Source organism: Myotis daubentonii, chromosome 11, assembly GCF_963259705.1.
Source record: "Myotis daubentonii chromosome 11, mMyoDau2.1, whole genome shotgun sequence".
Lineage (NCBI taxonomy): Eukaryota > Metazoa > Chordata > Mammalia > Chiroptera > Vespertilionidae > Myotis > Myotis daubentonii.
Window position 1 is genome coordinate 74,741,013 of NC_081850.1, and position 14,614 is coordinate 74,755,626.

General features: G+C 51.1%; 1 protein-coding gene across 14 annotated transcripts in view; it reads right to left on the bottom strand.

Moving 5' to 3' along the window:
• Positions 1-274: 274 nt before the first annotated feature.
• MAPKAP1 (MAPK associated protein 1) overlaps positions 275-14,614 on the bottom strand; it is a 198,286-nt gene continuing 183,946 nt past the window's right edge. For 12 of the 14 annotated variants that reach the window (XM_059658042.1, XM_059658040.1, XM_059658038.1 and 9 more), the window contains 2 exons: positions 6,596-6,693; positions 275-1,734 (listed from right to left, as the gene is read on the bottom strand). In XM_059658042.1, coding sequence (XP_059514025.1) covers positions 1,609-1,734; positions 6,596-6,693 — 224 coding nt within the window. In that variant the 3' untranslated portion in view covers positions 275-1,608. Of the gene's footprint in view, positions 1,735-6,329; positions 6,387-6,595; positions 6,694-12,604; positions 12,652-14,614 lie in introns of those variants that run through there. The other 2 variants (XM_059658037.1, XM_059658041.1) reach the window with 2 other exon arrangements.

Sequence of the window (14,614 nt, forward strand, 5' to 3'; positions counted from 1 at the left end):
ATGTTTGGTCAACTTGTGTCCCTCCCGTGGACATGTTTCACGTGAAATGCGTGTGTGCTGTACTCACCATACGAGGAGGGTGCTGATTTGGTAACGGAAGGAGGCGATGATTTCAACGTCTGGCGAGTGCAGAGGGCCGTCCTGTCTTGCTCGGTGTGAAGGAGGCCCCGGTGGTTTCCCAGACGCTCGGTTCCACACCCACTGGCGCCAGGTGGTCACCGTGGTCACTGTCTCAGGACGAGGTACTTGGACTTCAAGGATTCGAAGCAAGACGCAAAGACGACACGTAGACGACTTTTATTTTAATGTTGAATATGTCACAGGATTTAATGACCAAATTAGTCATTTACATTTTTCAAAGATATCTAAATATAAAATTGCTGAAAATTCAAATACAGAGAGCAAGCTACAAATAGTATTTGTTTTTGTTTCTGGGGGGTGGAAGACATTAGAAAAGGCTGCTTCTGTTGGCTGAGCAAAGCTCAGAAGGAAAGAGGAATTCATTAAAATGACCCCTGTGCAAAGAAACACACTCGACTTTGAGATGCTGTTTTGGTCACATCTTTTGCTGGACAATTTAAAAAAGTGTTTGAAAGGCAGGTCCTCAATGCAACACCTGGTCCCTGAGCCTGGGGTCGGTGCGGGAGGACGTCGCCTGGGAGGACCCGGGGGGGTGAAGACCCCAGAGGCATCGTGTGGCCAGGCGGCTGTGCCTTCCGCCCTGGAGCAGGTTCCCTGGGCCCCACGTCTGCTCACTGCTCCCCGATGTGGGGGAGAGCAGCTCCCCCCTGGCTGTGAGGACAGGGAGGAAGGGAACAGAGGCCTCCCAGGCGGAGAAGCGCCAGGGAAAACCCACAGGCAGGCCGATCGCTAGTTGAAATGGACACTTGCTACTTAAGGATGGAGACCATTCCTGGCGGGAGCCGAGCATAACCTGCAGACCAGCCCCCCCTCCCCCGGCTCCCCCTGAGGTCGGAGGTGCTGGGCCGAGCTGGGGGAGAGGCTGCTGAGGGGAAATGGCGCCGCCACGGACACACACCCCTAGGTCCCCTTCCTAACCTTAGTGAGAGACTGTCCTCAGAGCACTGCGCTCATTTAAACAAATGGCAGAGTTAAAACTATTGACTAAGCCCTAAACATTTCTTCTGAGAAATCGAGCCACGGCTTTTCCAATCTGCCTGTTCAATATGGGAACAGATTTTAAAGCGAATAACATAATCAATCCTCTGCCCCAAAGAATGGTCGTCATACCAACCGTAAGAAAGAGGACACCTGTTTATTAAAAGGAAAAAGAAATGTACATTTTTGTTCAAGAAATTTGATCAAGTTGTAAGGAAATGTGTGGGCATGGCTATGTACATCTCGGCGGGCGGGCAGTGAGGGGGCTGGGCAGCGGGGGCTCCTCTCGGTCGCCGGCCTGGGCACTGCTACTGAAAGCCGCTGCTACTCGGGCGGCCCGTGGAAATGTCCCCAGCCCCGTCCTAAGGTGCCAGCCCTGCCCCAGGAGCCCCCCAGCCCTGCCCTGAGGACTGCAGGACAGGCGGGCGCTGGCCAGCTGGCCCTGGCGCAGCTCTGAGCTCCGGAGCAGATTGAGGCTGGAGGCCATTGTCACTGCTGCCCTGATTTCTTCTCCTTCTGGAAGCTGAAGCTTGTGCGTCTGTTCAGTTTTCTTTGTTTTTGAGCAAAATAGTCAGCCCGGGCAGTGCTTGCTCGTGACTCCAGGATGTAGTTGACCTGGAAGCAAGAGGACACAGCCCGTCACGCGCGGCAGCCACCCGCTCGCCCAGGGCGACAAAGGGCATCTGGCGGTGCCCTCGGGGGCCTCCTGTGCTTGGGGTCCAGGGTGGCAGCAGCCGGCAGGCTTGGCGACACAGGCCTGGAGAGGACAGTGCGGGCCCGGCCTGCCTGCCAGTCAGCGGAGGCTTTTCCGACCACAGAGCCTGCGTGCTCACATGTGCTGCCTCCCAGAAGGCTGTGCACTGGTTCCTGGCTCGGCGGCTCGCCTGCTGTGCAGCCCTGGGTTTGCACATAACTTCCCAGAGCCCCACTTGCCTTGTCTGAAGGATGAGAACGTTGTAGGAATGAAAACCAAACCAAATCAAGGCTCTCCATTCAGCGCCCCCCCCTCCCCAGCCCGGGCAGGTGCACAGCTCCCAACGATGGTGCTTCATTTCACACTCACAAGCCCCCCAGAGCAAGGGCTCATCTGAGAACAGGAAAGCGAGGCTCAGGGAGGAGGGTGGCGCTGACCAGGACCACGCAGAGGGCAGGGCCAAGCTGGAGAGGGGCTGAGAACGCCACGGTGACGTGCCCAGCCGGTCGCCTGCCCGGTTACGGCTCGGACAAGGAGCTCGGCCTTCTGCACGCTGCTGCTCTCGGGACCCTTTATCTCCCCACACGCGGACCCACCACCTGCTGGGGGGCTGACACACATGCGGTCACGGTCGCCAGCATCTGCCAGGCCTGAGCCTGGCCCATGCCTGGTTCAAGGTCTGTGTCCACTAGCATGACAGGGTGACAACTGACAGAGAGGAGCACACAGGAAGGGGTGACTGCCGGGAGGTGCGGCAGGAAGGCCTGCAGGCGGAACGGGAGCTGGGGTTGGAGAGAGAACGAGGAGTGTGGGGCTTACAAGGGCCAGGGGAGAACCACGGGCATTAGGCACAACAGAGGAACGCAGGGAGGGGTGTCCCTGGAATAGCAGAGACTCAATGGCGGTCAAGGTGAGGTGGGGAGGAGCCTGGGAAGGGCAGCGGTGCCGTGAGCAGACTTGCGCCCAGCGGGGAGGACCAGCCCCTGACTGGGCAGCAGCAGGGCTGGGGTGCTTTTCAAGGATTAAAAAGCCTCGTGAGTGGGAGGCCATCATCACCCCCAACGCGCAGATGGGAAAGCCGAGGCGCGGAGCAGTAATGACACCGCCTCAAGGTCACAAAGCTAGCGTCTGGGCCAGGATCTGGGGTGGGGTGAGTGCCAGGCCCTCGACTGACAGACCTTCCGGTTCTCCAGGCCCCACCTCTTCAAAGGCACCCCCTCCCCCTCACGCCCTGACAACACTCCTCCCACCGCCCCCCGCTCCTCTGGCTGGAGCTCTTTGTGAGCAAACACCATTCTCTTCACTCTCAAATATATAAAGTTATGACTAGAAACCTGGGTACTTTTGGGTACGGAAACCAGCCACCACCTGTTGATTCTCCACTGAGGGCCACGTGTCCTCCACCCAGAGCGGGGAGGCGGCGAGGACGGCACACCTCACAGGGGGCCGAGGCTCCGAACCGTTCCCTCCAACTTTCTGCTCTGATAGTCGCCAGCAGCAGGCATTAAAGGCTGGGGTGTGCGTACAGAAGGCCTGACACGCTTGGCCCACTGCCTCGCCAAGTTACCAGCTGAGAGCAATAAATCATGAGGCCGCAGGGCCGGCTGACGATCGGGACACTCCAGACAGTGTGTGGAAATAAGGTTTTATCATTCTTAATGAGAGTATCTTTGCATTCTATCGTTTGCACACTCAGCCAACCTAGTGTTTTCAGTGTGTCTTTGGCACATACAACTTGACAGAAGCATTTCAAGATGATCCTTAAGTAGCCAACTATTTCCTAAATTTGTTATCTTCAGTGCTTTGTGATAATCACATAGATAATTTTAATGGAAGATTAATGTAATAATCAAAAGATAAAAACGCCCTTTGGTCTGCCATTAGCTGGTTAATATGCTGTGGCTTAAAACTTGCACAATTTTATGCACTATAGAGTGTTTCACTTTCAATGCATTTTACAGCTCGAGGCATAAAAATATAGGGAGTTTTCATGGCCAATAAAGCCACAGCCTCCATCACTCGATCATGAGAAGAACCCGATTTGAAGAGACCAATGATTCCTCTGAGATTCATCTGCGAGCCTGCAGAACCCGGGACCACACGCGGCTCAGCTCAATTACATCCCGGCCGGGAAGGTGGGCTCAGGGGCGCCTCAGCCTGCATCCAGCGGACGCTCCGCCCTTCTGCGCTCTGTGGCCCTGGGCCTCTCTCCCCTCATCTATAAAATGGGGATAAATAGCGTCCACACTGCAGAACAGTTGTGAAGGCTGAACGAGATCGTGCGTATGCAGTTGCTGCTCAGTAAATGGGAGACATTAATGTTTCTGCACACAAAGACTATACTTTCAGGGATCATTTCTATAGTTCATAATGTTTCTGCACAGGGAAAAACACAGTAAGAAAAAATAACTGGATGGAAAGTTGCCTGTTCATCATAGTTTCTCTGACATCAGCCTCTGGCCCTTGTTTCCTCCTCCAGTGTCAGTCGAAAGCGCTCATTTTATGCAAAACACCTGGATTCTAGAACCACCACAGGGATTACTCGTGCCTAAGACAGCCCTGAAGAGCCTCTGATGGAAACGTTTCTGCCAAATGACTGGACAGGGCCGGGGCCGCAGTCAGTGGGTGCTGATGCGAAGCTCACGCAGACCCCATGGGGACGGCCATAAGGCTAAGTATTCAAATTGCTATAAAAGTCAGAGACGGGAGGAGTGAAACATAATCTTTAGCCGGGACCGTGGCCCTTAGCTCTCGAACTAATCAGGCCTGAGCACGCGTGACTCTCCCCAAGTCTTGTGCAGGAGGCAGTATTTCTGCAAACAATTGATATGAAAGCAGACATTTTAGGGGCGGCGATGGGCCTCGGGGATTCTGCAGGAAAGCATCTGCTTCGGGGAGCATTTGGTCCTGTGAGATGATTTCTCTGCACTTGCTCTTCCACGGTCTCATACTGAAGTCATAAACCTGTGTTTCTGTCATCAATCTGCTGTTGTGAAAATTATTTGATGTCAAACACAGGATTATAATTTTACTAGAATCCTTCTCAAGTCTTGAATATTTTAATGCTGGCTATAAAAAAAGCCCAGCCCTGACAGGGTAATGGAATATTTCGTTACCTAGGCCCTGAGTACTCTGCACAAGTTCCCTGTGCCCTCTGGGGACGATATGGCTAGTAACTCTTAGCTCGCTGGTTCTAAGCACCCGGCAGGCACTATCCCCGCGGCCTGGGCCCGGGGGGGGGGGTGAGGGGGGAGCTGTGATCCAGGTGGTCCATGAACCTGCTGGCCTTCCCCCCAACTGACAGTCTGACTCTGTCTCCGCTCCTGTCCCTTCCGCACCCCCGCCCCCCTCCCCCCCAGCAGCATCTTTTTTTAATCCTCATCTACCCCTGGTGGAAATCTTTCGGCCACAAGGACTTTGTCTCAGCATCTTTCTGTAAAACAATTCCATTTCGTTGAAATCCCCCACTCAGCTCCCTAAGTCTGCACACTCTGCGGGTTTAGGAGCACAAGGTCTGGAACGTGGGGTCCAGTTCTGGCTTTGCCAGCCATGGCCCTGGGTAAGTGCCTTTCTTCCTGAGCCCCTTTCACCTCGAGTGTGGGAACCTCAGGCATCGCTGCCCACGGAGCTGTGAAGGTTCCATGGAACGGTGGGTGAGTGCTTGGCCCGGCCCCGCACTGCGCGGGCCCCTGGTGGATCTTGGCTGCGTTTGATTATTATCACTTGACGATTCCACTCTCAGGAAGAGATTGAGTAACCATCTAACTGGGTTTATCGCATCTCACTGGATTTGTGTTCTCACAGGCCTGTGTGGTGTGGGGCAGTGCAGCTGCCATGACCCCACTTCACAGGCAGGGAAACTGAGGCGCCCAGAGGCAATGCATCTCACTACTTGGAGCCCCTCTGGCTTTAAGACCTGCTCTGCCAAAGCAACTCTTTTTCCTCTATCTGTTCAACTACACATGAATCCGTCTGAGGAAAGGATTCTGTTTGAAGTCTGAGAACCACTGGTCCACGGCTACCGGAGTAGCGCCCAGGGCAGCGGCCTGCAGCACCTGGGAGCCTCTTTGAAACACTCACCTCAGGCCCTCCCCCAGCTCCTGAACCAACAAGACCTTGGACAGCCTTTCCCAGCCCGACCGGCTTTGGGAGGTTCTGTGTGGCCTGCCCCTCCCCGCGTCCTCTGCTCCACACAGGCCGGGTACAGCCTCCCAGCCAGGCTGTGCGGGCCCTGCCCCTCTGCCCCTCTGCCCCTCTGCCCCTCTGCCCCTCACAGGCTGCTGATAGTTCCAATGTGTAATGTCCGTGCCCTCGACAGAGGAAGCGCTCTGAGGGCAGGGCTGCGTCGGCCCCGCAGCACCTCAAGCACTGGCCTGGCTCGCCACGGTGCTCAGCGAGCAGTGCTGAGCGGTGGTGACATCCAATTCTAGCATCGAGTTAGGTGTGTTTTGAACGGGTTGCTAGAATTACCTTGGGTACAGTAAGGTGTCTTCAAATAATAACTGTTTCCTCAGAGTCTGCTCCAGGAGCCTCAAGGGGCTTCTGGCAATGGATGGAAGGAAAAAAATGGTGCCTAAGAAGGATAAATAAGTACATGAAGATTCAGGATTTCTGGGGGGCTAGGAGGGAGCCAAGGGGCGTCCTGCTTTGTCTGAGTGGGTAGAGGGCAGCTGAACTGCGGTGCGTGCGTGGACTGAGGGGTGAAGGGCATGCTGCCAGGCCTGAGAACCACCCAGCAGAAGCCAACCCAGCTCAGCTACTGCCGGGGCTGAGGACACTCACCTTGAGCATGATTTCATTGACGGTAGCAGCGTCAGATTCGAAGTAGAGGTGTTTATAGTCATGATTGCTTAGATACGTGAGTTTAAATATTGCGTGACCTGGAGAGAGAAAAAACAGTGTTGAGGGGTTACCTACAGGGGAGACCCCACTGATTTTCCCATCATTCCAGATCAAGTGAGAGCAAGTGGAGGCTGTGTGGCAACTACTCTTGACAGTAGTTCATTTTTCTCATTACAGGCCGGGGAGAAACGGACAGTAAAAAAAATAAAAATATCAAACCAAACGGCTAGTGAGATCCTTTTCACTCTGGAGTGTGTTCAGGGCAACATCACATTAGGAAGGCGTAACAGAACCTCTTCCACACAATAATTCCATGGAAAAGGTGGTATTTTTGAGGTAGAAGGCCAATTACCTCCAAATTATTACTCTAAAAATAACTGTGCTTGAAGTAAAATAAATGAGCAACAGGAAGGAGAAAGGCTGATAGTAATGCCATTATGAGCCTTCTCCACGGCCCTGGCTCCTGCTGGGAGGGGAGCCGTGGGCTTGTGACCCTGCAAGGAAGCAGCTCCCATGGCCTCAGCCATTTCTCCCTGGAAGGATGTGTGGCCTGGGGGGCAGGCAGGGGCAGGGCTGCTCTAGACACGGCCAAAGCAGACCGACCTCCGGGGTCCGAACCTCTGAACTGCTCCAGATCCAAGTTCTCACACCCCTTCCCCATCACCTGCAGAATAGCCACGCCACTTCTGGGCCCGCCTCCTGGCTCAGCCTCCTCTCATGCCACTGCCCTCACATGCCACAGGCCAGCCCACCTGCCCAGGCCTGGGATCTCACGGTGACCCATCTGGAGAAAGCCTGCCATCCTGGGGGACTTGGCTCAACTGGTACCTCCTTGAGCAAGGTTCCATAGCTACTCCTCTAGGCACACTTCCCATGTGACTCCCACACCGTACGTACGGTCGCCCGCAGCCCTGTCTGCACTCCCCATGCCTGTACTTTGGGGCACACGTGCCAATCAAATTACCTCCTCTACACTGAGACACAGATGCCAGCCCGCCTCAGTCCAATGGGAAACTGTCCCTGTCCCATCAGCACACGCTGTCCTGGGGTTCTGGGGTCCCTGTGGCCCCGCTTTCTTACGGAGAAAGTCCCTTTTCCTTAGGCTAGTTTGAAACATCTGACATTGAGGCCTCAGAAGCAGCCTTGCCCCGTCTGCTGCAGACTCCCTGCTGAGAGGACTCGAATTCAGCATCTCCTGCTATTAGGCCTTCTCATCCGTTGTCCTTTTAATTGAAACAGCGCTGGTCATAGTTATTAATTAATAATATATCACCCATATTACCGTAAGTTCACCTCTTTCCCGGAGAAATTTTCTTGGGGACTTTATTTACAGTAGGTAATTCTTCAGATCTCCAAAAATAAACTGATATATGTTGCACATATGTGGCCAGAAAAGTTGAGCTGCTGGAAACATCATGATATACTAATTGCGACTATAAATTCTCTATGGAAAAAATTAGCTAATAATTTCTGAAAAACCTCACTTTCAGTCACTTGACAAATTTAGCCTGATTCTAAATGGTGGCACTAAATTGTCAGAATTCTTAGCCGGAAGCTAATCATTCTGTTCACACCAAGTTCCTTGTTTCTGGTCAGAAAGGGGACCTCCTACGGATGTCGCTGCACGCACGCGTGGGCGCTCCTGGCCCTTCACAGGCCCACCTGGGACAAGAGTCCTGGTCATATCGCCGAGGCAGAACAGTGCGGCCACCTCTGCTGGCCATGCTGTGAGCAAGCAGAACCGTCTATGAAGGGCACAGGCTGTGAAGGACAAACGGAGACACCCGTCTAGGAGGCCTGGCTGCGGACACCTGGCCAGGGCAGACACAGACTCCAGGGCCTGGGGCTACAATGGACCAGCAGGTCTCAGGGAGGCCGGCAGACCCGGAGCTTCGGGGTTCACTGACCACCCTGATAAGCCATCTCACGGACTGTCTACACCACCTGCTCCCACTCGTCACTGACAAAGCCAAACCTCAAGCTGCCAGAGCAGGTTTCACCTGAATGACTGAGACACCGCGACAAACCCACCCGACTCTGGTCAGAGCTGGATCTACACACGGCACATGTGGTGTGCAGTCTGCACGGGCCGGGGAGGCGCTGATGGAAGGAAGCCCTGACACCGTCTCCAGTGAGCTCAGAGGGGAGGCCCGAGGTTCGCCTGCCTGACAGTCACATGAAAAAACAGAAGAAATCATCGTAAATCAGGCCTCCCGAAAGGCTGCCCGCAGAGGCCCGGAGAGCACCAACATACCACCTTCTGTTTTTGCTGTGTGTCCCTGGCCTGTCCCCAGTGCTCACTCCCGAGCCCCTAGGGAAAGTGAGGTGGACAGGAATGATGCGTCCCACCCCCACCAGCTCTCTGAAGCCTCTGACTTACCTGCCTTCCCAGTGAAAGCATTTATGTGGCTGTGAGAGCCGAGACGTCACCTGGGGTGTTTGTGTATGAATTTCAATGAAGCAGCCCCATGGTGGCTATCACAGAGCCACCGGGTTAGTGACTGGGTGAAGGTGTGGTGGGACCCCCAGCAGAGGCTGCCCCTTGCCCCGTGGGGGGCATTTCGAGGGAGAGCCCCAGTGCACAAGCTCAGGCTCACATCACAGCCATGCTTGTCACACACCAGTCGACTCATTCCAGGGATCTCGGTTTTGCTTGGGGCCAGAAGGGCAGTTTTACTGAATTCAGGCCCTGCCAGGGACACGAGCTAGCACAAGGGTCTGCTGTGGAGACACTGGGGGAGGCAGCTGGCCTGGTGGGGGTCAGCTGGGTAAAGGTGGGGGTGGAAAAGGGTAAGGGAGGAGTGTGGATGACTGTACAAGGGCAGGAGGTAGCAGACAGGATCGTGTATAGCAGACAGCCAGGTGACTCAGGGCAGGTACCAAGGGCTGGGGATGCCAGATTCACCAGCTGAGGAAGGCACTAGCGGGTTGGTTGTAAGATGAGCAATGAAGTAAATGGTCAAATTGTGCTTCTGGCTGTTCACCCTCGCTCCCCAGGACCTGGAGACAGGGGGAACAGTGCCTCGGCCACCAGGTAGGTGCGGATTTGGTTTTGAGCTGAACGGGGTCAGAAAGGATGCTGAGAAAGGGACTGACTTGAGAGCTATGAGAAGGGAACGTTGGCAGGACTTGGGGAGACTTTTATAATAGAACTAGAGGCCCGGTGCATGACATTCATCACTGGGAAGGGGGGAGGTCTCTCAGCCAGGCCTGTGCCCTTTGGGGGATGTCCGAAGCCTGCTCCCCATGGGGAGTGGGCCTAAGCCAGCAGGTGGACATCCCCCGAGGGGTCCTTAGCGCTGCCACGGAGGTGGGAGAGGCTCTCACCACCGCTGCTGTACTCGCCAGCTGTCAGCCCGGCTTCTGGCTGAGCAGTGCACCCCCTGTGGGAGCACACTGACCACCAGGGGGCAGCTCCTGCACTGAGCGTCTGTCCCCTGGTGGTCAGTGCGTGTCATAGCGACCGGTTGTCCCACCGTTTGGTTGGTTTGCATATTAGCCTTTTATTATATAGGATATCAGTTAATAAGCAGAATTTACACTTGCATAGTGTCACCCAATCTAAAACCTATATATTAAATTATAACAAGTTAATTGATCTCTTGCTGGAAACAAATATATCAATAAACGTGAGTAATTTATGCTACATGGTAAATTCCCATCAGAGGTGTCTGGGAAGAAGGAATCACTGGCATTTCGACACCCAATAAACAAAGTAAGAACACAGAACAAGGAAAGTCTTATCAAACACCTATCGGCCTGAGGCACCTCAAGGCTCCCCTCAGGTAAGGGAGGAAGAGGGGTCAAATGACCCCTCAACTGCAGCCCGCAGGGCACCGACCCTGGGTGTCAGAGGGAATCAGAGGTGGGCAGGTTACCCTTGAAAATTCAAAGAGCACCAGCAGATTATTCATAGGGAGGGGCAAGCCACAGGGGCCAACTGTCTGTAAATATGTCAGTTAAGAAAAAAAATTAAATATCAGTATGACTTAAAAGAAAATGCTAAGCCCTAGCTGGTTTGGCTAGGTGGATAGAGTGTCAGCCTGTGGACTTAATGCTCCAGGGTTCAATTCTGATCAAGGGCACATGCCTGGGTTGAGGGCTCGATCCCCAGTGTGGGGCGTGCAAGCTGCAGCCGATCAATGATTCTCTCTCATCATTGATGTTTCTCTCTCTCTTCCTTCCTCTCTGAAATCAATAAAAATACATAAAAAAAGAAAATGCTAAGTCTAATATTCCAATTAGTTCCAATTATTTTGCCTGGATTGTTAACTTTGTTTGGAAATTGAGGCATGAGGAAATCCTGGGCTGCCTGAGGGGAAGCATGTGCCCTGGAGTCAGTCATGAAGAAAACCCCACTTGGCTGGTCCCCTCGGCGCTGGCCCCCAGGAGCCAGGCTGGCGGGCAGTGGAGGGGGCGCAGCGGGGTCAGGCACCGCACATGGCGCTTGGACACAGCGGGGACTCAGAACGTGGTGGCGATCATTCTTACAACTGGGTTGGAACTGACATTGGAAGATAAAATCATTATTTTAAAGATTCTGTTTTTAATTGGGCCTTCTTTGACCAGATACAGTGCCGTGGGAGTAAGTGCCACACAATGGGGTATCAAATGTGGCGTCGAGGCCCTGGTCACATGCTCAGGGCAGACACTGGAACCGCACCTGCTTCTGAAAACCGAATGGGAGTCTGAGTTTGTAAAAACGTATTTATGTTTATGTTTTTTTCCAAAGGGAAAGAGAAGATGGAATGTAACAGCAGAAACTAATTAGTTGCACAAATGTCAGAAGTGGAGACGGTTGAGCTTTTGTGCTGTAATTTATCTTCTTAAACAAGAGGGTCTGCTGAAAAAATGGGTTCCCTGGTCAATTCAGGGAGTGGCTATTCTACAGGGGCCATTACCACATGACAGGACGGCAAGCAAAGAGGGACAGCGGCTTATACATTCCTGCTAAGAGAAATGCTCCCAGGTTTGCCCTGCAAATGGGCAGGGATGACTGTTTGAAGGGAGGCTCCTTCGAACAGAACCTGGCAGTGCACTGACTACCTGGCCCTGACCGGTCAGGCCCGGGGCTTCCCAGTGGAACCTGCAGCCCACCTTTGCCTAAAGCCCTATTGACCTAAAACTGAGAAGTTTAAAAAATATTTATTAATTCATTAAAGATAATAAACTGTTATAAGTTAACATGAAAATGTATCTTTAATAGAAAAACCCTTATATTTCCCTAAAGTTTAATGAGAATGTGGCATTATTGTATATATTTTGGTTTGTTTTGTTAATCTTTACCTGAGGGTATTTTTTTCCCATTGATTTTTAGAGAGAGTGGAAGGGAGGGGGAGAGACAGAGAGAAACATCATGTGAGAGAGACACATCGATTGGTTGCCTCCCATTTTCAAGAAAATGTCTGCTAAATACTAAAATGACAAAGAAAGGCACCTAACCAAGGCCAGGATCAAACCTGCAACTGAGGTACATACCCTTGACCGAAATTGAACTCAGGACCCTTCAGTCCTCGGGCTGACACTCTATCCACTGTGCTAAACCAGCTAGGGAACATTACTTTATATTTTTGAAATCGCTTTAATATTTGGTTTAACAGAAAACATCTGGATTATCCTATCTGTTTCTGCATTTGAGCATTGTGATATACTGTTTTGGCTGAAGCATATTAAGAAATGCTAGCCTCAAAGAGAGAGAGAGAGAGAGAGAGAGAGAGAGAGATACGTTTGGAAAGGGAGGTATACTTTAAACTCTTATTTTCAAATATTCCTTTGATGCCACACCAAACTTGATAAATGTTAGTTTCTTAAAGATTACTTGTAATGTGGAATCTAAAAACCATGTTAATAAACTTGTATTCTGTTGCATTAAAATTCATCGCCGTTGTGCACTTCGAATGCATTTTTACGCTTGCATCATTTTGTAGCATCAGGCAGCAGCCTGGGAAATACTGGTCCACTGAGTTATGCAGGTTTCCAAATGTTGGCACATTTCACTATACAACATGAGAAAATCACATTCATTAATATCACCGCTGACCTCATCGGAAAAGTAAGCAATGAGGAGCCAACCTCACAGTGATGTATACAAGTTTCCCAAACTTCTAATTGTCACCTGAAAGCTTGAATTTCATCACTGGCATCAAAGTGACATCACTTCCTTCATTTTCAAGAAAATGCCTGCTAAATACTAAAATTTGAATAATCACAACTTGTCACTTGTTCTCTCAATAGAAATGGTGTTCCATGAAATAAATGGCTTGTTCATCTTGTAACTCCGACAATCACACAAGTTCTTTTTCATGGACAAGTTCTCTATTTCCACATGCAGCAAAAGTGCTTATGGTATATCATGACTTTGTTAAGCAAAAAAATGCAGCTGCCCATACATCAGCAAGATGCCTTTCACCTGTATGAAAAGTATGGTCACTGCTGCATGCAGCCTCCCAATTTGCGAGAGGGATGTCCCCTGAGGGGTCCCGGATTGTGAGAGAGCACAGGCTGGGCTGAGGGGACCCCCCCCCCCATGCACAAATTTCATGCACCGGGCCTCTAGTTAATTATAAAATTCTAGGATTGTTGATTTTATTCTAGCAACAACTCCATGAGGCAGATATTATTCCCATTTTATAAATGAGGAATCGGGGCTCAAAGAAGTTACATACTTACTCAAAGTTACATATGAATGATAGAGCTTTACAGTCTCCCTTCTGCCACTGGCATGAAGCCAACGCACTCAAACTTCTTTCTTTTTGGATGGAAGAGTATCCCGATCTCTGACTCAGAGTCTATAGGACTTTTAACACATTTTCAGCCATGCTTGTTTATCTGGTCTTCTAAATGATATTAAATGCAGAAAATTAGAAGAAGAATGACATAACTTAATAAAGACAATGGGAAGTGAAAACTGACTAGAGTTGACCAAAAATGAAACAAAGCAAAACTATTAAAAAGCAGCCCGGGAACTCAGCACAGTAGTAGGCAGTGTGCAGCTGTTTTGTGGCAACACAGAGTGTTTTGCAAGCCCGAGGACATCATGATAGACCATAAGCACTTTAGCTGCATGTGATGTTACTGCTGAGACTGGTTACAAACAACTGTGACTTCTTGCTTGCTAGTGCTCTCCTGCTCTTGGCTTCTTTGGGGAAGCCAGCTGTGTGCCACCTCATGAGCTTCCCTATAGAAAGGCCCAAGTGACAAAGAACTAAGGGTGCTCACAAGGAAATAAACTGCCAGCAACCACTCAGCGAGCTGGGAAGCAGATCCTGCCTGACTGGACCCTGAGAGGCTGTGTCCCTGAATGACACCTTGGCTGCAGTCTTGTGAGAGGCCCTGAGCCACAGGACCCAGCTAAGCTGAGCTGGATTCCTGATCACAAAACGGTGAGATAATAAATGTTGTTGTTTTAAGCCACCAAGTTTGGAGCAATTTATTATGCCACAATAGGTAATACACCGACCTTTTAAATGAATATTCCTAATCTGCTCCCATCAGTGAATTTTTTGATTCAGGCACTGTATTTCTCAACTCTAGAATTTTCATTTGGTTCTTTTTTAATAGTTTCCATTTTTCTTCTTTTTGAGTTCTTGTTTTCCTTTAAACGTTTGAACACATTTATATTACCTATTTTAAAGTACATCAGATCACTGAAAAACATCATTTTGTTCAACATTGTTTCATTAATGTTGATGAGAAAAAAAATTGATTCCTGGCTTGAGGCCACTGTCTGTGTGGAGTCTGCATGTTCTCCCCATGTCTGCATGGGTTTTCTCCAGGTACACTGCTTTCCTCCCATACCTGAAAGGAAAGCACATCAGGTTCCCTGGTTGTCTGAGTATGGGGCGTGTGAGTGTGCCCTGCAATGGAAGGACATCCTGTCCAGCACTGGTTTCTGCCTTGAGCCCCGAGCTGCTGGGATAGGATCTGGCCACCTGGAAGGCTGAACTGGAATAAACAGAT